The sequence below is a fragment of the Lissotriton vulgaris genome, chromosome 11 (genome assembly GCF_964263255.1).
Source record: "Lissotriton vulgaris chromosome 11, aLisVul1.2, whole genome shotgun sequence".
In the NCBI taxonomy this organism is placed as follows: domain Eukaryota; kingdom Metazoa; phylum Chordata; class Amphibia; order Caudata; family Salamandridae; genus Lissotriton; species Lissotriton vulgaris.
This window is the reverse complement of record NC_141699.1, coordinates 1,098,208,271-1,098,230,569: the sequence shown is the minus strand read 5'-3', so window position 1 is coordinate 1,098,230,569 and position 22,299 is coordinate 1,098,208,271. Positions and strand designations below refer to the sequence as shown.

Here is a 22,299-nt window from a genome sequence, read left to right as displayed (position 1 = left end):
TTGACAATGTATGCACACCACACACAGCGTGTGGGTCAGTGCTGTCTTCTTTCATCCACAGGAGGGGCACTGCCCCATATGTAAATCAATTCCTGAAAAGTTTCCCTTTTAAAGATAAAGGCGCTAAAGAGGTTGAGTGGTGCATTAATATTCAGCATTTTCAAAAGAAACTCAAGATGGACTGAAAAAACACTTAACAGTTCAACTAAAGAACAAGCATTGGAAATGCAATAGGTCTCGGATTTATTTGAGTTCGAGCTAATGACATTGTAAATGGCAATGTCTTTTAGTCATGTGTTATGGAGTGTATGCATGTGGTGTGTAGTGGAATTATGTGGGTTGGATTGGAATTGTAGCAATGGTGGCATGCTGTGCTTTAGATGAATATGTTTACAAGTAAAGTGCACCATACTGCGATTGCTACAATAGTTAATTGTGGATGCGTTAACAATTGATGTGTGCACTGATGGCTGGTGGTGTGTGTGCCTGTAGAAATTGTGCAAAGATGGCTGGCGGTGTGTGTGCCTGGTGGAGGCGTGCACTGACGGCTGGTGGTGTGTGTACGCCTGGTAAAAGCGTGCACTGACGGCTGGTGGTGTGTGTGCAAGGTAAAAGTGTGCACAGAAGGCTGGTGGTGTGTGTGCCTGGTAATAGCGTGCACTGACGGCTGGTGGTGTGTTTGCCTGGTGAAAGCATGCACTGATGGCTGATGTTGTGTGTGCCTGGTGAAAGTGTGCACTGGTGGTGTGTGTGTGTGTTTGGTGAAAGCATGCACTGACGTCTGGAGGTGTGTGCCTGGTGGAAGCCTGCACTGACGGCTGGTGGTGTTTGTGGCCAGTGAAAGCGTGCACTGACGGCTGGTGGTGTTTGTGGCCAGTGAAAGCATGCACTGACGGCTGGTGGTGAGAGTGTGTGTGGTGGTGAGAGTGTGGTGGTGGTGAGAGGGTGGTGGTGGTGAGAGTGTGGTGGTGGTGAGAGTGTGGTGGTGGTGAGAGTGTGGTGGTGGTGAGAGTGTGGTGGTGGTGGTGAGAGTGTGGTGGTGAGTGTGGTGTGATAATTCAAAACATATGGCCTCTGGTGCGCGTAACAGACACCAATAGGCCATGGGCGGAGCGACGCGATCGCCAATGGCCTATTGCGTGTTCCGTTTAAAAACAGCACGCACCCGAAGGCCAATGAAATTGGACCTTGGATTCCACAATGGCACGAGCGTTGTGGAATCAAAGGTCCATTTTCAATTCACCCGGAATAGGCTTGCACTGCGCGACACTGCATGCGCAGTGTATGCTAGGCCCGAGACCTAAAAACAGGGTTTCAAACAACTGCCAGCACAAGGCATGTTGGGAAAGTGGTCTCCTTAAAAAAAAAGGGGGTCATTTTCAGTAGATTCTTTCATTTTGCCCATCAGGTTATCTTTCACTTTGTTTTAATTTTACACTTCTCACATTAAACATTTTGTATGGACTTTCAGAAATGGTTGTGCTATAATGCAGTCTTACTTGCTAAAAGTAGCCTGTGGAAAAATATGACCTGCATAGGCTTTAGAGTTTGTTACTGCATTTGAAAATAGTGCCAGATCTCATTGCTCCTACCAGCACATCTTTAATCGGGAATTTGTGTTCCGGGATCCCCACATAGACAGGAATATTCCACATTAATGACCATCAATGAATATCTGAAATATGCATCCATTATCTATAAAACCAGAATAAACTTGAAGCCAAAAGTGAAGTCAGCAAGCCAAGATTCTCAATGACCAGTGCACGACATACCTTGCATGGTGGATGGGAATTACTCATGACCAGAACAAAGATAATTGCAACATCCATCCATCCAGTTTAGGTAGCACATGGGTTCAAAAACAAAAGAACTAAGCGTGCAAATAACCAGAACTAGCAGGAAAGCCGGGAGCTGCCAGAGCCATCTAGGGCACAAAGGTCGAAAAAAAAGGCAGCAGAATTGTGGCAACCAGACACTGTGAGTTGCCGAAGTGTATGATGAAGGAAGAAGATAGGTGGCGAGAACTACTCACCAGACACACAAGGCACCACCCCACACCCCTTGTCTAAACCACAGGCTCACAATAGCTACTTGGGAACCTGCATCCGGTCATCCCCCAAACACCTGCTTGACGCTTGGTCTTCAGGTTATCTGCAAGTATGTCCAGCTGTAAGGGTCGCTTATTACTGTAAAAAGAAAGTTGGTGCTCTTTTGAGACACAAAAGGGGGAGGGAGATCTACACCCAAGCCGTGCTCTTACAAGTAAACACCATAACATGTCCTGGCTCTCTTGGAAAAAAAGCTACTGAGGTTATTCGGTGTGGGTCGAACAGCGAGATGTGAAGGTAGGCAGCATACGGTAACGACACCTTGCACCCGCGTGCCCATTTTTAAAGGTGAGGAACAGACTCCATCTAAACACATGGTAGAAGAAAAACTTCACTACACTTGGGCAATTTTATAATGCACTCCAGACTGGAGTAATTCGGTAAAATGCTCAAAATAAATATCCCCTGGACTAAAACAACATTTCTGGCGTCTAAAACACCATAAAACGTTAAAAAGCCTTGGGGTTACTTCTGGACTTACCCACATTTGCTCACATGGCTCCAGGTCGTGCACGCTGATGCAATCCATGCTAATTTCGATCTTGTTGGCAGGACCATCTTCTGTGGGGTCACTGGTGAAATTCAAGTCGATTGGTTGGACAGAATGAATAGGCCTGTGTAAAAGATATAAGCATTTGAATAAACCTGCTGCCTGCTCAGGTAAAGGTGGCCACAGTAGAAGGCACAACAGTATTTATGTTACCATGCCAGCTGGTACTACTAGAAGGGCCCTAGGGCTGATGTGATTGGCCTTACCTATTCTGGTCGGGGTGACAACACCTAAGAAATGGCTACCTGAATTACAGTTGGAAACAGCTGAAGGCCACATCCATCAGATGCCTTAGCATGCGCAGCGCTCTGGCTACTTTTACGTTGGTGCATGAATACAACATCAAGCACACCCTGAAGACGTTCCAGCCTCCAAGCACTGCAAGCAGAGGCAAAGATCTGCATGTTACTAAGAAAGTCAAAGCTCGCAAGTATCAATGTTGTCCTGGATGGGCATATACATTTCCCATATTGGTTAGATACAAATGTGTTGCAGCTTCTACAATACAAGAATAGTTCTAGACTATGTTCACATGGATAATGCAGCCAGACAGTCTTACACTGCAGGGAAAGCAAATATCAAACTGCTCTAAGAACCTGGGTGGCATCCATTCCAGCAAAGCATTGTACTGGGAGTTGCCTCCCACTGCCATGTGCTTTTAATGGCGAGAAGCTACAGTGATGAAGATTACAGATAAAGTATACTACTACCCAAAGTTTTAAATAGCCGGAGAGGCGGGTGGGTTTATTTGGGACTTCAATGAAAATTATTACAGTGTAGAATAAGGTGTACTATGATGTAATCTGTAACTCTGAATAATAGCATCTTCCTGAAACTGTCTTGGCAAAGGTTACAAACAATATTAGACAGATTACAGAGGACAGAGATGTGGTGGCGCCGATATTATGAGAACCATCAACAGCCTTTGATGCCATCTTCCACTCTATCCTCCTAAATTAATTAATGGAAATTCTGAAGAGGATTTTCCATGTTTTAAGGCCAATGGAATTGAAGGATCTGATTTTTCCTCAGTAGGAAATAAACACTTTCCTTTTTGTGAGGAGCTTGCAGACCCACAACAAGACTTCTTGGAAGCTTTTTATGGCCTTTAGGATATTCCTGTGATCTCTCCCTCCTTATGTTTTTCCAGAGAGGTGTGAGGTATTGCTATCCTCAGAGACATCAGATTTATTGTTTGGTCTCCCCTGTAACCAAATCAGCAACCTACCCTTTCTGTCTTTTAGGGTTCAGGTTGAAAAGATTCTACCTATTTTCCGGTCCTTAATTTTATTCGGAGGATACAAGCAGTATATATAGTCTTCATGATGGGGGGGGGGGGGGGGGGGGGGATCTTCTTACCGCAAGACCCAAACAATCCGATGAGTCCTTTCTTAGAAGAATCGACATGGCAGCAGGACACTGGAGGATACATATCAGAAATATGAATGAAACCTTGAGCAGAGCTCAGGGAGACTCCCTGTCACAACATGCAGTAGGAAATCTGAGGAACCCAAGCTCTCTTGGGAGTGTTCTACAGGATGCTGTTGCCTGATTGGTTATTACTTGAGTTTGGTTCTTTTTACAAAAGTAGATAGGCTATTGGAGTGACTGCTCATTGCATTGTAGGCTATGGTTATGGTATTTACTGCCTTTATAATTATACTGTGGGACTACCACTCAGACGACGGGATGATTCAAGCATGTGAATCTATGAAAGATTCAATACTGGAAAATTTGAACTGATTTGGTGAAGTCTCTTGATGACCCAGCTACAACTGTGCCTATTTTGGTGCCAAGTCTTTAAGAATACCAGGAGTCTTCCTCTGGAATAAACTTCCTCAAATCAACCAGAGATGAAAGGAAACTTTTTGGTTTTGAAAAATGCTCAAAACCTGGCCTTTTACTGAAACCTATAACTTAGCCTTTGGATTCTTCAGATGCCTCCATACTTGGTGCTTTAGCACCAAGAGTCATCAATTTGGGGTAAACTTTATATATTTCCATATAGACAAACATAAGGCCATGGATCCAAGATCTCATGTCAGACAGAAGGCAGGCTGACAAAAATCACACTACATGTGGAAGACATTTAGGTACATATAGATCCAGGATATTCCATACAAAGTTGCAAGTGCATCTTTTCAGATAGCTGGGCAGGGTTTTCAAAAATGTAGGTTTCTTGATCTCAAAAGACAAGGAGAAGTTCTTCACGAATACCCCACTACAAGCACTGGTGCATTTCGAAAATAACAGCAGAATGTAGGAAGGTGCTGCCCTCACTTACTAATTGTGCATCATTGCAAAAATAGGTTTGATGCGCGCGAGAAATCAAAGATTTCTCTTCCATTCCAAACAGGGTGCTGTATAAACCCTTGATTGTAGAGGTGGGCTTCCTATTATACAAAATGCAGTTAGCCTACCAGACACATCTGATGGTTTACAGTGGTCGGAAGGAAACCATGGCCAAATCGAACACTTGGAACAAGAAGAGTCTTGAACACCCTAGAGCGGTGAGAATCAGGTCAGGCTTCAGACTATTCGAGCTAAAAAGTATCTGTAGTGTGTATTACACTCAGATACAACTAATGGACATGCCTAAGGGAATGTAACCGAATAGGAAGTTTATTTTCCTCACATTATGTCAATGCCCCAGACTATAGGTAGCACAGCGAGATATCCATTGACTTGGATTGTGGGAGCTCCATTAAGTTAACTGCCAAAATTTGCTGTTGGGACATGTGTACAGGGTGTCCCATCAAAATACGACAAACATGTTGCTGTAAATTGAGATATTGCCACGTTTTCATCAGCCAGACGACTCATAGAAAATGCTGATGCGCAAATCTGGATTGATGCAGTATTGCGGAGAGAATTATATATGCTGCCTATGGTTTCCTGGGAAACGATGCTGTAAATTTAAGGTTTTCTTCCAAAATCCCAAACCTGTAAAAGAGATTCTGAAAACGCCATATCTACACATATATGCTTACGCTTACATTGTGTAATATTGCCAGCCTTCAAATGCTCGTCAGGTCTGGTATGGAGTTTTACCAAGATGTCCTCGCCTCACATCGCGCATCTGGTTTTTTGTTTTGTTTTAATTGCTCTTGCTACACCAAACACAACCAATGTAAAATCGTTAAAAATGAACCCCAAGTGCGTTGGCCCCCTCCCAGAGGGCCTGCTACCACCAATGAGGGGAATTCAAGCCAACACAGAATTCATACTGCAGGTGCTAAGAGCAAAAAGGTTGACACAGTTGCAAAGATGACCTCTCAGCACAGTTCTTCACATCACTTTGTGCAAGACCCTTTGTGCTGCCTTTAACAACAATGTGACTGATAAACAACTGAAGTCTTGGGGTCGAACACCTTTCTTTACAGTGGGTCCACGAGGCACTCTTCCTCCCCTGCAACCCTTGCACCAGTCTCTGTAAGTCTGCAGGTCATTCTGGGGCACTGCTCTGTCATTCTGCCTGAGGCCCACCAAACACAAATGACCACAAAGATGGTCATGCAGACCTCAATCTCTGGAGACTGAATATTCCGGCCATCCATCTGGAGAAAGACTGCCCTTCAACTGTGGGTCGGTTCAGCTAAGGTATGGGTTGACGGTTACTTCAGTTTGGGTGTGGCTCCTATATGTTGCATACCTGCACGTCCATTTAGCTCAGAATTCCTAGTCAGCAGATGCAGAGCAGTACACCAGAAAGGTCTCTAGTCACATCCATTCACTCGTGACCAGGAGTGTCAGGCACAACTTCCTGCAGCCACACCAGCTTTACAACTAGAGTAACGACTGTGAACGGAAGATTCAAAACTCAAAGTGTCAGTATTTGTGCTTATCTAACGTGCAAAGAAACCATGCCCGGTTGGGTTACAGTATAGGTCTCCAGATTGGTGGAGACAACAGTGCTCTGCAAACAGGAATTTTAATAAACTATCAAAGCTTTCTGTAAATAAAATTCCACTTCTTTTTCCTCCCACAAACGTTTATGAACCCACATCAACCTACAAGAGTAATATTTGACTGTTCAACTTCGCCAAAGTCGAAGCTCTAGTAGTAGTTCTTGACATTTCACTGATCTATGCAGTAGTAGCCACACTTCTCACAAGGACTGCCCAGCACCTCCGAGAGTTAGAGAGGACACCCAACAAAAAACCCATTGCTCCTCAAAATTACTAAAGTTAGACTGAAGTCCAACACCTGATACATGTAGAATGAAGAAGACTGTAAGAAATAACCAGCATTGTAAATAATAAATTAAAATAGCGTGCCTGCTCAAATATATAGACTGCCACCACTTCCTTCTTCAATATATTTCGAAGAGTGACATTTAATATGAACTGAACACAGATACTTACTGCTGCTCCAAGATTTCCCAGAGACGTTGTAAGAAGTCTGGATTCCGTAGATCACCCTCCTGGGAGCTCTGAGACATGGTGGAATGACAAAACTTCTCTCGCCACGAGAAATGAGCAGGAATCTCCACGCCTCTGAAGACAAACAAAGGGGCACATATCATACTGACTCAATAGCCATGAAGTGCTTCAATAGTTACGTAGAATCTTGCACTAAATATTTGATTACTGCAAGAACAGTATTTCCTTTAAACACCATCACACACACATATTTGAGTATGTATGTCTTATCTTATAAGTCACCAGTAGCTCTTTCAAAGTCAACAACTAGTACAAGCACGTCCAAAATGCTTACAGGGCTTCAGTCAAAGGCACATTTTCAGGATAATCACTGGCTATGCAAATGAGTCACTTTCGGTTCTATAAATGCTATCTAGAACAGTTAGTGTTGATACAGGCCTCCTGAACCCTAAGTTACACCCCGTGAACGAGGCGATCCGGAAAGATTGGCTAAAAATCTAAATGCCAAACGAGCAACAATGCATACTGGAATTTCCAACATACATATCTATTCTTAGATCATTACCCTAGTTTCAATCCTCCCAAAAACGCAAACTCATGGCATCATGATTACCAACTAGTCAATAAAGAAACAAGTATAATTTTAATAAGTGAAGCATGAGGTATGACACTAGGTCTTGCAATGTCAACGAGTGTAAGGGTGAAGACTGATGCAAAAATCATAATGCAGAAATGTAGTCCACTTTTGTGATGATCACAGAGCACTAGCCTATACCAACAAGTAATGCAGGGCTGTGAGGGAACTTGTGGCATGCTGACAGCCAAAACAATTGACACGAAAAGTGATCTTCCATTTAAGCCATGTGCTACAATTAGCAAAGAGCATTACCATTTACATGGGTAAGGTCACTGAATACCCGGTCAGGCCCATGAAGTTGTAGCGAACACATAGCAGAATTGAAGGGGAGACAGTAAGTGTGTCTTGACAGATCAGGAGGCTATTTACCAGGCCTGTAGCCAAAGCAGCGACTGCAAAACTCCAGTCAAGACCAACCCTACAGGATATGATGTGAAGGTTAAAAACAGACTTGTTAGTACATCCCTACTATAAATATAATTTACTTTTATTTAGGATTATTTGATTTGCATTTGTTATGTACGACCCGAAATCCAGTTGTTCACTTCTATTTATCACAGTGGGAACAACATTTGCTTCCCTGGTGTTCAGCCACCTAGCCCAGGCCTGTGCAGACTTCAGTGACACAGCAAAATGGCGGCTGGTAAGTTCACCCGCCTTCTATGCCTCTACTGGATCTCGGGACAGAAGGGAGACGGGGTCTTCAGTGGTGCTGGAACAATATTTAGACTGAGGGTGGTGGCCATCTATGTCACCTCACTATATGAAAGTGGAGGGGAGGGCGGAGATGCATAGCACAATTATGAATGGGTAAGGGATTTTGGACAACATCTTAAACAACTCTGGATTCGCTCTGATTTATTTGATAGCCCTCAAACAACTAAGTAAAAATAAAATCCTGTTTATTCATGATTAACAACCTATGTTATTATTCTATATGTTATTTGTTGAAAATGTTCTTTTGTGTGGCACTCTCCCAGATTGCTGAACCCATTTTTGTTGGTCAAGGGCTCTGTGCACTTTAATTTACTTGTAGGTCAGTGGTATATGGTAGAACATTTACCCTGGGCCTGTAAATTAATTGCTAGTAGTATACTGTAGCGCTCCTTGTGCCACCCACTATCATAGCATTGCAAAACATGCCTTCAGGCCTGCCATTGCAGCCTGGGTGTGCAGTTTTAACTTCCATTTTAATCTGGCAAAACCAACCTATTGCCAGGCTTAAACCTCCCTTTTTTATGTATACTTATAAGAAGTGTCAATGGAATTATGCAATTGAATTGCTTCAGTGATTTAAGCAGGATTATATATTTGGTGCATTTGCCACATAATCCATCCTCTGACACATAATTTGCAGATTTTAACAAAAACCAATTTTTTTCTAGCTCACACGGTTCAAAAGTTCCTAAAAAAGCAACAACACATGTTGCCGCACAGTAGAAGGAGGCCCTCTGCAAAGCTGGACCAGTCACCTTTCTTTTGCTTACTGCTATACTTGGATGTTAAACTGGTACTAATGAGCTTTAACCAATGCCCACATAGTGTTACCAAGTTTATAAAATGGTGACATAATGAAGTAATAGTATTACAAAATGTGCCGCAATATACAGTATAATTTGCCTTTCCTTGCTGAATAATTTACTCGACCCTGCAGCATAATTTGTCCCTCTCTTGTCGCATAATTCCAGTGACCCTGCTTATAAATCAACCCTAAAGTAGGCCTAAATGCCTATTGGGCAGGGTGCCTTGTCTTTAAATAGAAGAACATGTATAACTTATGTTTTCCATGTCTTGGCAGTGAAAATGCCTGGTCTTTAAAAAGAAGGACATGTATAACTTATGTTTTCCATGTCTTGGCAGTGAAAAATCTACAGTCTTTTTTCACTGCGACGAGGCTGATTTTACCGTAGTTTAACACGGATTTACACTATTACTTTTGATAAGTGCTAAAATCGGTTGAGCAGCAGCAAGAAAAGTAGTTCAGAAGACGTTTTAATAGTAATTTAAAGTCCAACTTAATGGCCAAGTCAGTTTGTAAGTCTCGGCTAAAACAGTGCATGCACAGTTTCAAAGAGACATGTGGTATATACTTTGTGAGCTTCAGCACGCCCATAGGCTTCCCATTTGCTGTCTTCTTCATTGCTGTCCTTCTTTCTCCCCATTTTTCCACAGCATGCATTTGTCATGCATCTTCCTGTGTTTAGCCATCCCAGAGAGCATGGACCAATTACACCATCCCTCAACTGCTACCAATATTGGGCCAGTTCCAGGAACTACTTCACTCTCTGTTAAAGAGCACTTAACACAAGCTCTCAAGTTTTCAATTGCTGCTCCAAGCTTTTCCGAAAACCGGCCTGTAAATCTTGTTCTGATCTAGTCACATTTGCTGTACATTCAAAAACCAAGATCAAACGCCAGGCGCTGTTTTCTGAGGGCACCTGTTTAGCTATTATACACATGATTGGTGTACGTCAACCCTCAGGTTCAGCATCAGTATGATACTTGTATTTCTGCATGCCTGTGGTTAACTTTCAAAATACGTGGCTAAACCATACTTCAATTTAAAGACATTATTTGGAAGCGTGTTTACAAACAAAATAAAGCGATGCAAAGATTTTAAGTCCATGTTGCAAAAGTAATTCACATGAATCCATAATTAAATGTAATGTTGCACTGGCAAATCAAACTTAAATGCTTTCAACATACTGCGTTTTTTCATTTTGATTTGCCAATGCAACATTACTTTTAATTCTAAATGCATCTGATTTAATTGAAAAACATACACTTAAAGACAAACACAGGATTTTCTTTGTAAAAACATACCTAAATAAACTCTTTCCATTGTAGTTATAGAAGCACGATTTGGTGCGTTTTAGGCACAATCACAATTAAAAATGTTTCAGCTGCAAATCAGGGTATAAATAAACGCTATGATTTGCCAGTGCAACGATACTTTTAATTACGATTTACTTTAAAAATACTCACTTAAAAATAGGCTTTACTGCGGTTTCATGTTTCATACATGTACTCACATAAAGCCTCTATGGAATACACACACGTGAGAGTTTATATTTACATCTCCCCTTGACGTATCATTTTACTATGCCTGTGCCCTTGATTTTCAATTGTCACATCTATCAAATTAAAAGCTGATCATCGCATGGAAACACTTACTATGTTATATTTACCAACATACATTTCCTTTATATACCGTTTATTAATCTCATTCATGTGACCGAACAAGAAATATAAAGTGAAAACAAACAAACTCAGTAGGAAATATAAATGTTTCCATTCATGCAGCGAGACCACAATAACAAAACAACTGCTTACATTATGCCAACTAATGAATATATAACATTGTTATTATATTGTTATTACATGATGCCATTTGGAAGCGGAGAACTGCTGGGATGTCGCTTCTCTAGGTCGATTTGGCTCTGCTGCGCTGCTTTCAGTGCTCTGGCCCACGAAGCAGTGAGGGGGCATTGCACGCTCCACTGGTGACGCTGCTGGGAGGGCAGGCCTCACCTGGCATGGAGTGCGCATGGCTGTGATGATGTGCCATTAGCATTGTCAATAACACTGGAAACGTCTATAGCTCTCTATTGGCTTTGCCAATGCTGGTTATCTTTTAATTTAGGAAATTAAATTTTTATAAAGTTGTTATTTTTCTGCCTAAAACCGAAGGGCTCTCCTGCCAGTGTTTTGCTGTCAACTGACTCCTGATGGCTCCCCTGTGGCGAGATGCATATTGTTCATAGACAGTGGACAAAGGGCCCTGGCAGTGGGACTCTTTACTTGACGGGAAGGCCTGAGGGTCCCTTCCTGAACTTGCATGCTTACCTTGTCACTGGCAGATGGAGCTCACACCTAGGCCTACCCACCTTGTGTGTCTCTGGTAAGGCTGGCACCAAATCCAGTGGGGTGGAGGAACTGACCAGAACTGGTTTAGGGGGTGGACAAAAGCCTATCCTGCACGCACAGCCTGGCATGGAGAATAAAAATGGACCCAACAAATCTCTAGTCACAACACCCCTAGAAACCAGGATCACCGTTGAAGCCTCAGCCGTTGTCTCGCTGGTCTGCCCCACTGAAGGAGATTGGACTTCCAGAAAAGATTCTAAGTCCTACTGTAGAAGGCTTCACTGAGACCGACATAGACAGACACACTGAGCTGAAGTCAATATGCTTTGAGGCCTTCCTTGCAACAGACTCCCCACTTCGCCTGCTCGTAGCTTTTCTGCCATTGTTGAAAATCGCACCAGGAACAAGGGCTTTAACAACCCGCTGTTATTGAGCTCCGTTTCAAATGCAGCTTGCCCCTCTGACAACCACTTTTGCTCCATAAAAGTTTCGAAGTCCGAAGATAAACTGGAAAAATCGGATCCCTGTATCCGATCTGCACTGGATTGCATTCAGCCTTAACTTTTGACTTTGACCCGGTCTAGTGAGACCCGGTTGACGCTTGCTTCAAAGTTAGGAATGACTGCTTTGTGGCAGGCTACAAGAGGGTTAAGCACAGGTTTTTTTTGTGCGACTTTAGTGTGATTACTATCCGAGATGGTCCCTAAACCTCCGCAACTAATACTTAATTTTCTTACATTACTTATTTTATAAATGTTTCCAGGCCTGCTTAGATCTTTTACAAAGGGTTAACAGAACCTTAGAATATTTAGTCAAAATAAAAAACAAAAATCTTTATGTGCATGTTAAATCTAATGTTTGCGATCACTGTGCTGATCAATCTCAGTACGGTTTACAAAACAGTTCTAAAAACACTGACCTGACCATCACCACCCTCTACACAGGAAACAATAGTATACGGTCGCACTATGGAATTTGACCACCATGGACAGCTCTTCACAGAAGTAATTTAACAAGTGAGCTGATGGAGTGCATAACACCTTCGCCTCCTAACGGTGCATTTCCATGTTTTTTTAAGATGTCCCAATGTATCTCAACTACTCTTACTCCAGTGGAAGGAAGTGACAGTAAAGGTTGAATAATTATAACCCCAGAGAGTTGTGTGCCAGCACAAAACTTTAAACAACTATATCTTGGGATTCACTGGTCATGGTAAAAAATTACAATGGTCAAGTGCTTACGAAGACAGTGAGTATAATGTAGATTAAGGAAGACAATAGAACAGCAGCTTTAGATATCTTGTTTGTAAAGCACTCTTTCCCCATGTGGCTAGGTTTGTGCTATACAAATAACACAAATGCATACTGTGTGAGTCACTAGCTGCAGATGTGGGGTAAGGATGAACTCTTACCCAAGGATGCAACAGCAGTGTGGGACCACACACAACTCTCGTGGTACCCCAGTCAAAGAGCTGTTAAGAAGCCTGTGCTTGCAGCAGAAACACAAAGTAAATACTGGATCCTGTAAATGGTGCACAAAAGTGGAGTTTCCTCAAGCAATAATGAAGTCTTGGTACAGAAGAGTGTTCAAATGGCAGACACTAATCTAAGGGAGTTCTACGTGGTGGAAAGATGTTGAGACATCAATACTTTCCGATGAGTGGTAGAGAGGCTTTTTGGCACCGCAAGTCTGCAATGGACTCAGTTGTAGGAACATAATATAGATGGGTAGCAAAATAGGTAGACAGGAGAGGGGGTAGCCTTCCTTCTTGGTCAAGGCCATGGGAAAGTTCTCCGTGCACTGTCAGATTTTTACCATCAAGTGATTGCTCCTGGTGGCCAAGGCGGCTCGTGCCTTCGCTCTGGTTTACCATAGAACACTCTGATACACTGCTGATCTTGACCATATCACTCAAGTCCTGGATTCCACATTACCTTAGCAATGTATAATGACCCACGTAGGTCGTTCTGTCGTCACGACTTGCAACAATCATATCCTGGATGTGGAGCATTGTATGTACTTTGGATAAAGCCAAATGAAGATTTCCTTCCAAAGTATTTTATAACTATTTGGGAATTGGGTGTTCCCTACCGATTTATAGGGGAGCACAATGTGTTGTTAAAATAACCCTCACCCACCAAAAGGAACTTTGGTGGCATGCTTCATCATTGGGTCCTTGACCAAATCTCTTTATATCATAAATGACTCTGCTGGTATAATAACTATCAGAGCGTGGCAGGAAGGTAAATGATTTCTTTGGCTCACCTCAGCTCGAGTGCGATCATCAGTCAGACTCTATTGAATGCACACTTTGTTGACCATGATCGCATAGATATAAACACAGCAAACGTTGATATAAAAGTGCTGAGGATCACTCGGTTATCTTGCATCTTTTTGCATACACAACAAATCGGTAAAATAAAATAAGAAAGAGTTCTTGTCAGCGGTTGTACACACTATTGACCTCTGCACCTCCGCTCCTCCGCTCTGCTAATTCCCTTTGGTTAAATTTTCATTAGCCATTCCAACAGGGATACGGGTCGAGAGGTATTTTTTTTTTAACATGGATTCAGTGCTGGCACAGGCGGCCATTTTTAGGTCTCGCCTGTCGATGCGCATGCGCATCGAGCAAGCGAGACTATAGGGGCTCATCGACTCTTTATCTAACTTGCAAGGAATCGTGGCGATTCCTTGCAGTGCCCGTGACTTTTAAGGTCAATGCGCATGCGCATTGAGCTTATGCGCATGCGCATTGACCTTAAAAGCGCGTGCGCGTGCACGTCCGTCTCCTAACAACACACACACACCCTCTCCCCCGCTCCGCCCCCTCCCGCCGTGTCGCATTTCTCTTTCTCCTCCCCCTCCCCTCTCTCCCCTCCGTCTCGTTTCACACACACCCTCTCCCCCGCTCCGCCCCCTCCCCGCCAACACCGCCTCGCGAGCTCGTCATTCCAAACCCGCCCTCCCCCACCTCCCCCCTCCTCCTCTCCTCCCCTGCCTGCCGCTAGCCTTGCCTACTCTCTCGCACCCTCCCCCAGCTCCGCCCCCTCACTACTTGTTTTCTTTGCCCTTCCTTCCTCTTTCTCTTGCTACTTTCAGTGTTTAATACTCTGCCCCTTTCTTTTTCCCGCTAATCTTCTCCCTCTCCTCTTCCGTGTGCCCCATCTCGTTCCATTCCTCTTGTCCACCCTGGCGCTTTCCTCCGTCACCACCTGCCTTCTCTCTGTGTCCTTCTCCGCTTCCGTGTCTATTTGGAGAAGGACAGACGGAGATCCCACTAGCTCGCGGTACTCCATCCGAGGACGGCGGCCGAAACGGGCTCCAACATTTCCACCAATCATGTGTACCTTCTGGCTTCTGGTAACTCTCTGTTATTCCGTCTATGACAAGAAGTTGATACCGTTTGCTGCAGTTGTGTGATAAATGCTGAGACGGGCCAAGCTCCGGTTCTGCGTGTGTTTCTCTGCCTGTTTGTGAGCGCGAAAGAATTGAGATGGTTCTATGTTCCCTGGCTGCTCTTTTCCTAAGCACCTTGAATGTCGAAACCCGACCAGTTTCCCCATGGCCCGTTGCAAATGAGCAACCGGTATTGCATTTGTTACAGACTTATTTATTTTTTTTTTTTCCAATCATATTCCGGTTTTTGGTCGTGCCTGCCAGACATCGTAGCTTTCTGGTTGCAAAAGACTTATTGTTGGTTTGCTATGAAAATACATATCGGATTGAAGCCTGCCCGTTGGTTACCACTTGTTGGCATTCCTGTCACCCTCGTTTTTCAGCGTCTTTGTGTCCCAGCTTGTCATTTGTGTCTTTGTCCCTCTCATGAAGCCAAGTCTCTTTACCATCTCTTTTGATTGGATTTTTTGCCCCCACCCCAATTGCTTTTCAAGCACTATTTTTTTCTTTTTGGTTGAGCACTCCATGAGAGTGTACGTGTTTTCCACCTGTCTCCGTCATGTACCTCTATCCCTCTGCAGTCTTTGTAGTTATCTGTTACCTGTGTGCTTCTCCCTGCCCCGCCTCCATGTTTTTGCACACACTCTTGTGTCCTCCCCGTTGAGCTTTTGCTCGTGTGCTTCTCCCCCATCTACTCCACATTGCTTACTTGCCCCCTGCTTCTCTTTCCCACCACGGCTTTCTGTGTTTGTCACCCGGCCCTTCATGTTGCTTCCCCACCTTGCCCTCCTTTGTTGTCACTTGTTGCTTCTCTTGCCCACCCCCCATTGCTTCCCCTCACCTGCACTCTGTGTTGCCACACCAGCTCCCGCCACCTGCACTTCAAAAAATCACAAAACACTTGCATACGTATTTTCTTTTAACTTGTTGATCCAGCTCGGATCAGTAATAAAAAGAACAACGGAAAAAAAAACCTGAAACTATCTGCGTCATTTTGTAGGCATGCAAGTGTGCGGGCACAGCAACTAAATGATGCAACTGGTCACATCAAGGTATTTTTTTTTATTTAGCCATGCTGCACATTTCATGGTGCCGTTCAGCCTGGCTAAAATCCATTGACAAAGCCAATTGGTCTCCAAGGTTAGACCTATTAGCTTAGCGAATGCTTTGTATCTTGTGCTCTTAAAGGTAGAGTTGCCAGTGTATTATAGGCCATAGCTGCTGCCGATTACCAGGGCAGCCTTTCGTTCAAGTGGAGCATTATGTGATCACTACTTCTGGCCATAAATGCTAATCCATGCACTTTGTTCACAAAACACGTTTTCCCAACTCCTCTCGAGATTTCAGGCTTAGCCTCTGACAGTCATTGTCCCATGTTCCACCCTCTCCCCCACCCCAGCTCAAGAGTCCTCCTCTGGTTCATCCCACCTGTCATTCATCTACTGCCTTACATGCTTCTGCGTCGGAGGGCAACTATTTGGAATCATTTGAACAGGAATGCTTGGTTTTATCTACGTATCGTTTACATCAAAATGAGGTAAATTTGGTACCAGTTAGCCTCTCTGTTAAAAGTCTACCCTTTTTTGATGCGGTGTCTGTTAAAGTGCTGAAAACAACTGCACACCTCACCCTCACTCACCCTCAACCCCTCACCCTCACCCACCCCCAACCCCTCACCCCCTCACCCTCACTCACTCACTCACCCTCACTCACCCTCACTCACCCTCACTCACCCTCACTCACCCTCACTCACCCTCACTCACTCACCCTCACTCACTCACCCTCACTCACTCACCCTCACTCACCCTCACTCACCCTCACTCACCCTCACTCACCCTCACTCACCCTCAACCCCAGCCCCTCAATCACCCTCACTCACCCTCAACCCCTCAGCCTCACCCTCACCCACCCTCAAAAACTCACCCTCACTCACCCTCAACACCTCACCCTCACTCACCCTCAACCCCTCAATCCCTCACCCTCAACCTCGAACACTCCCCCTCAAACCTCACCCTCACTCACCCCCTCACCCTCACTCACCCTCACTCACCCTCACTCACCCTCACTCACCCTCACTCACCCTCACTCACCCTCAACCCCTAACCCTCAACCCCTCACTCACCCTCACTCACCCTCACCACCTCAGCCTCACCCTCACTCACCCTCAACCCCTCACCCTCACTCACCCTCACTCACCCTCAACCTCATGCTAAAGATTTACAAAAAAACCCATAAACAATTCTAAAAGCACTAACTCTAATGCTGCGAGACCTATTGCATTTCTAATGCTTGTTGAAGGTTATCCCATTCTAGCCTTTTTTTTTACAAAATAACTTTACGCGCGTAAACACAGAAGTAAACCATATTTAAATGGGCTCCCGGCGCAGACTCCTCGTTCATCGGAGCCACAGCGAGGTAGTATCCAGAGCGAGTGAGCAGCCTTGACAAAGTGAGTACGGCACAGCAGTTTCCCCCACACCTGAGACAACAAGCACTTTTCTGAGCATTTTCTTAAACGTATGTCAGACATCAAGGAATTTACATTAACTACCTCTCATTTTCAACAGTGTGGGACTACAGGCGCAACTCCCCTCCTGTGAAAAAGCTCATGGGGCTATAGCATGGTATTAATAGTGTATGTTAAACTCTGCTATTTATCAATTGTAAAGGCCTCGTCGTCACGGTCATATATTACTGGCGTGATGTGTCACATCTCCTGATTTCCAAGAGACTGATAAATAATACAGAATTGATCGCAATAGAGTGTGTGCTTTATGTTTTATGTTCTTTGTTGTGCCGTCTGGTATCGTTTTGTTTGTCCTCATGGGTAGCACATCACCTACTGAACATAGCAATTGGGGTGCACTTAGAGAAAAATATATCACTTCTCTTATAGATGTCCACTAATCGGGTGATGTGATCCAAGTATTGTAATGTATTGATGTTTTTCTATCCTTCCAGACTACTCTAGGAAAACATACCTACCAGGGTGTAGTATTAAGAGCATGTTATTTTATATGCATTATTACTGCTTGATTCAATAGCAGATCACATTGTTGTTTTATCATAAGAGTGGTATAGGGATCTTCTATGGTCCTGATGAGAAGCCAAGGGGATGGTTTCGAAGCAGGTCCACTAAGGAGGTAGTAGCCCATTGCAGCACATTACCTCCACTCCCCATTTTTAATACCAGCTAGGAGGAACATTAAAAGTTTGTTTTCCACACAGCCAGTTATTTATTATACGTCACTATCTACACGTCCGACCCTTCCACTCTCACTCCTGCATTACACATAATATATTCACTAGTAAGTGCTACCCCCTCTTCGTTGGTTGTAGCATGCCCCGGGCCGCAGCAGGGCAGGAAGAACCCAATGATTATGCATGCCACCAAGGATCCTTTTGGTGGGTGAGGGTTATTTTAACACATTGTGCTCCCGCTATACATCAATCGGGAACACACAATTCACAAATAGTGCTAAAATACTTTGGAAGGATATCTTCATTTCGCTTTATCCAAGGTGGATTCCTTTTGTTTTGTTTACGACATATTGTGAAGGACGAGTCCACCTTCTATTTTCTTTACCTCTTCTCTTTTGTTTTTCAATAGAGCCTTGTATGTATTCAGTGTTCCGGTCCCTCTAGATTATATATCCCATACATAATATGCTTCCAGGACTTTCCTCTGTCCCGCATGAATCCACATTCCATTCTTCATTTTGGTTTCCTTTCTTGTGCCTTCAGCATTGCTTAGCCTGTCCCTTTGCAAGTCCCAGTGCAGCCTTCATTCTATTAGTAGAGTTCCAGTTCCCAGTAACTGCTAACAACTCCCGATTCTAACTCCGAGCTGCCAGTTTTCTTTCCTGTGAGCTCAGGGCTACTGCAACAGCCTCGGAGCGGAGAATCGTCATGAACCGGTTGCCTTTACTACATGCCTGTGTCCTTATTCCTGCATGGAGCACATATTACTACTTCCTAATACTTTGTTCCTGTTGCTTCATGTTTTAGCTCCTGCGCTTCATAGTACTGCAGGTTTCTTCTCCTGTACACCACAGTTTCTTGTTCGGTTTACATGCTTCCAATATTGTTCTAGTTTGTAATGCAGATTACGTGTCCTGTATTCTAGATTTCCTTGTTCTATCTGAATACTACAAATTCTTGCTTCAGGTGCTTACTTATCTTTCCAAGTTTGTGTCCCTTTTGCCTGCCCAGAGAGTTGGTCGCCTGCTTTTAAGTATTTTGTAGTGCTTTCACCATTACATGTTTCTTAGAATCCAGTTCTGCCTATCCAGAATCCCTTCTCGGAGTTTGGCTCACTTTGCCTTCTCCTAGTGCTCAATTTGTAGTTATTACCAGAGAGATGGCGAAGCAAGTAAAGAGGCTTGGTGCATTAAGCAGCGACTCCACTAGCGCTCTTCTTTATTAGGAACTGCTGGGCGTCTTCCACGACTCTGTAATAACAGCACCTTTCCTTAGTGTGATCTCTTTTCTTTTACAGAGAGCTCATTTTCCATAGAGCATATAATCCTTTACGGTAGTCTGCTGTTTTGCTTTGTATTATTGCCTTCCCATTGCTCTGCACCGGTGTTGCTTTTCCAGTTTTGTAGTCATTACCAAGTTCTTGTACGGTTTTCACATATCAAGTCATTTCAACTTCTAGCAGGAATGTGGAATTCGTATAGCCCGATGCCGAGGACATGTAGTTTGGGGTCAAGGGCAACAAGTTTTCATGTGTATTATGTCCTTGGGACAAGTATATGTTTGTCCCCATGTTAACGCTGTTCAAACTTTTATTTATGGTTCATTAATTGAAAGCCTTTATTATTTGGGTGAGCACTCTAAGTAAATGTTGTAAGCTCTGACTACACTACTGGTTGTGGTTCCAATATTAAAATGTGTTCACACATTTTCAAAGTTTAGCAAAATGAGTCTATGTATAATGCTCCCAGAATGCTCTCCGATTTGATGAAAATATTTGCAAAAGCTTGAAAGCAAGATTGAGGATTCTTTGCTTTCAAAATAAAATGTTCATAAAAAATGAAAGCAGGAAAAATCATTTCGCTAGACTACTGTACAATTTCTTTGCAGCATAATTTAGTAACATTTGCTGATGCATTCTAGTATTTCCTTAAAATATTCATAATGGAAAATCGGTGTAACCAGTTTCAATAAGATTATGTAATACAAAAATAAACAAGCATTAGCAAAGCCAGTGAGTCTGAAATTGGTGGTCAGCTTTGCGAGAGCGAGCGAGAATAATAATAAACGCAAAAGGTCAAGGTGAACACCAGACCAAATTAGAGGCCCAATTATTAATGAAAGTCTCAAAAGTGCACCCATGTTATATGTCCCATGTTATATGTCCTTGCTTTAAGTGCAGCTATACGACTTTCGTGAATTCCCAAGAATTTATAGACGTAGGACAAGAAATAGTACTCCTAGAAAATATTGGTGAACTGCATTTTTGCATGAGCAAATATGCATGTGTAGATTTGCTCATACGAAAATCTTAGCGTTTGCAAGTTCACTTTCCCTGCAACCACTTTTTTTCCCCCAACTCTGGAAGAAGTTTTAAGTCTGCCATTGTCAGGAGTAAATTTCCAACATTTCTCAGTCTGAGAAACGATTAGAGAAGGAGTTGTTGAAAACCCTTAAAACATGCAAGTTAGTAGGTTTGCACAGACTGAAAAGGACATTTTAACCCTAGAACTATTGCTTACCACTAACTTCAGCCCCAGTATGTAGATCTGCGGAAACTTGGCAACACAAGGGGTTGCAAGTATTCAAACACGTCTAAGGTATGAGCCCTGGCATAATCAGAGAGGCTACATCAGTGCTCCTATATTATGAACTTGCTGCCATTATTTGTCGCCGCACTACATGGCACCAAAGGGCAAGTTGATTTTGTTACAGGACAAGTAGATTTATAAAGCAACCTGCCCCATGGACAAGTAGATATTTTATTAAATTCCACACCCCTGTTCTAGGTACTCATCAATCAGACTGAGGCGGCTTCCACTGGCATTTCCAACTCTAGTTAAAAAGGATGATGCTGGAAAGAAAGAACCGATGGATGCAGTGGCACCATGGAACCAAAGACGTTTTTCTTCAGAGGAGGCTGCTTTTGTGTATCCCACTCAGGCTGCTAACTCTACAAGAGAGGAAACAAATAGGGGGGCAGACCTTGTTTGGAGGTGAATGGGAGGAGGACAGACTTGCAGAATATATGATTTCTGACACAAAAATGTATGTCACCAAGGAAAGTATGCCTGTGGAAGAATGCCTCAAGTTGATGGCTTTAACCGTGCGGGGTCACCGAAAACTCAAGGCCTAGAAGGGACAATAGAAATGATGCGGCGACTTCGTCACAACTACACGTTGTCTTTGCTGCAGTTGAGTAGGTCATGGTTAAACCCTCTGACTAGAACAGCGATTAACAGCCCCTTCCACTGTTCTGGTGGTTGTGGTTTCCAGTCCTTACAGATGTTGATCAAAAACAGATGTCAAGCCATCTGAAAGAAAGTAGATATTTGAGAAACAACAGAAGTCCAAATACAGATGAGGCCGCTCCACTTGTGATTATCTCATGCATTGTCTCGTGAATTCACTGCATCACACTCTGCAAGGAGTGGACCTCCAGTAGCAACAAATGCCCAAATCATGCACTGCGGGCTGCTGCAATGTCCCTCTTGCACATTACAAACAGATGTCCCAAAATCTGTAAATGCACAACTCACAAATGCACTACTGAAGACACCCCAGCAACTGCAAATGACCTTCTTACACCACAAGCTGAATAGCAAGATGGGTGTAGCATCTCAGTAGAGATGTTGAAATAAGGCTCTGCAGAACGTAAGGAAAATTCAAATTCCTTCACTGCTTTAAGCAAAACGCTCATGAATTAACTTAAAACAGGAAAAAACAGAAAGATGCAAGAAATTGAAGTATTACTTAATCACAATTCTTCTCAGGGTTAACCCTCACACGCACTAAATGAATTGGAGCTCAACCTTCTTGTAGCTATGGCACAGAGCAGACAGGCTTAACTAAGGGCAATGTGTAAAGTATATGTGCAGTATCAAAATAATAAAGTGAAAATGAAAAACAAAAATCCCACACTGAATTACAAAAATGGAGTAAAATTGTATTACGAAAATTACACCAAAACAACCAAAATGTTAACAAGGAATAGCACCAAGAAAAGCAATGCAAATGACAGCAAATGGCTGCGGTAGGCCAGGAGCAATGCACAATTTAATGCTGACCGCAATAGGCAGGGGCCAGATACACCAACCAGATTAGTCTTGGCCAAAGATTTTACCTGATAACTTTAGTCTTCTAATTCACAATCAGGGATCC

General features: G+C 43.4%; 1 protein-coding gene across 2 annotated transcripts in view; it reads right to left on the bottom strand.

Annotated features, from left to right (window-relative positions):
- The window catches only part of TP63 (tumor protein p63), a 418,635-nt gene that overhangs the window by 340,728 nt on the left and 55,608 nt on the right, over positions 1-22,299 (bottom strand). For both annotated transcript variants that reach the window (XM_086944626.1, XM_086944624.1), the window contains exons 2-3: positions 7,023-7,154; positions 2,590-2,722 (exon numbers count right to left, since the gene is read on the bottom strand). In XM_086944626.1, the coding sequence (XP_086800752.1) occupies positions 2,590-2,722; positions 7,023-7,099 (210 nt within the window). In that variant the 5' untranslated portion in view covers positions 7,100-7,154. The remainder of the gene's footprint in view (positions 1-2,589; positions 2,723-7,022; positions 7,155-22,299) is intronic.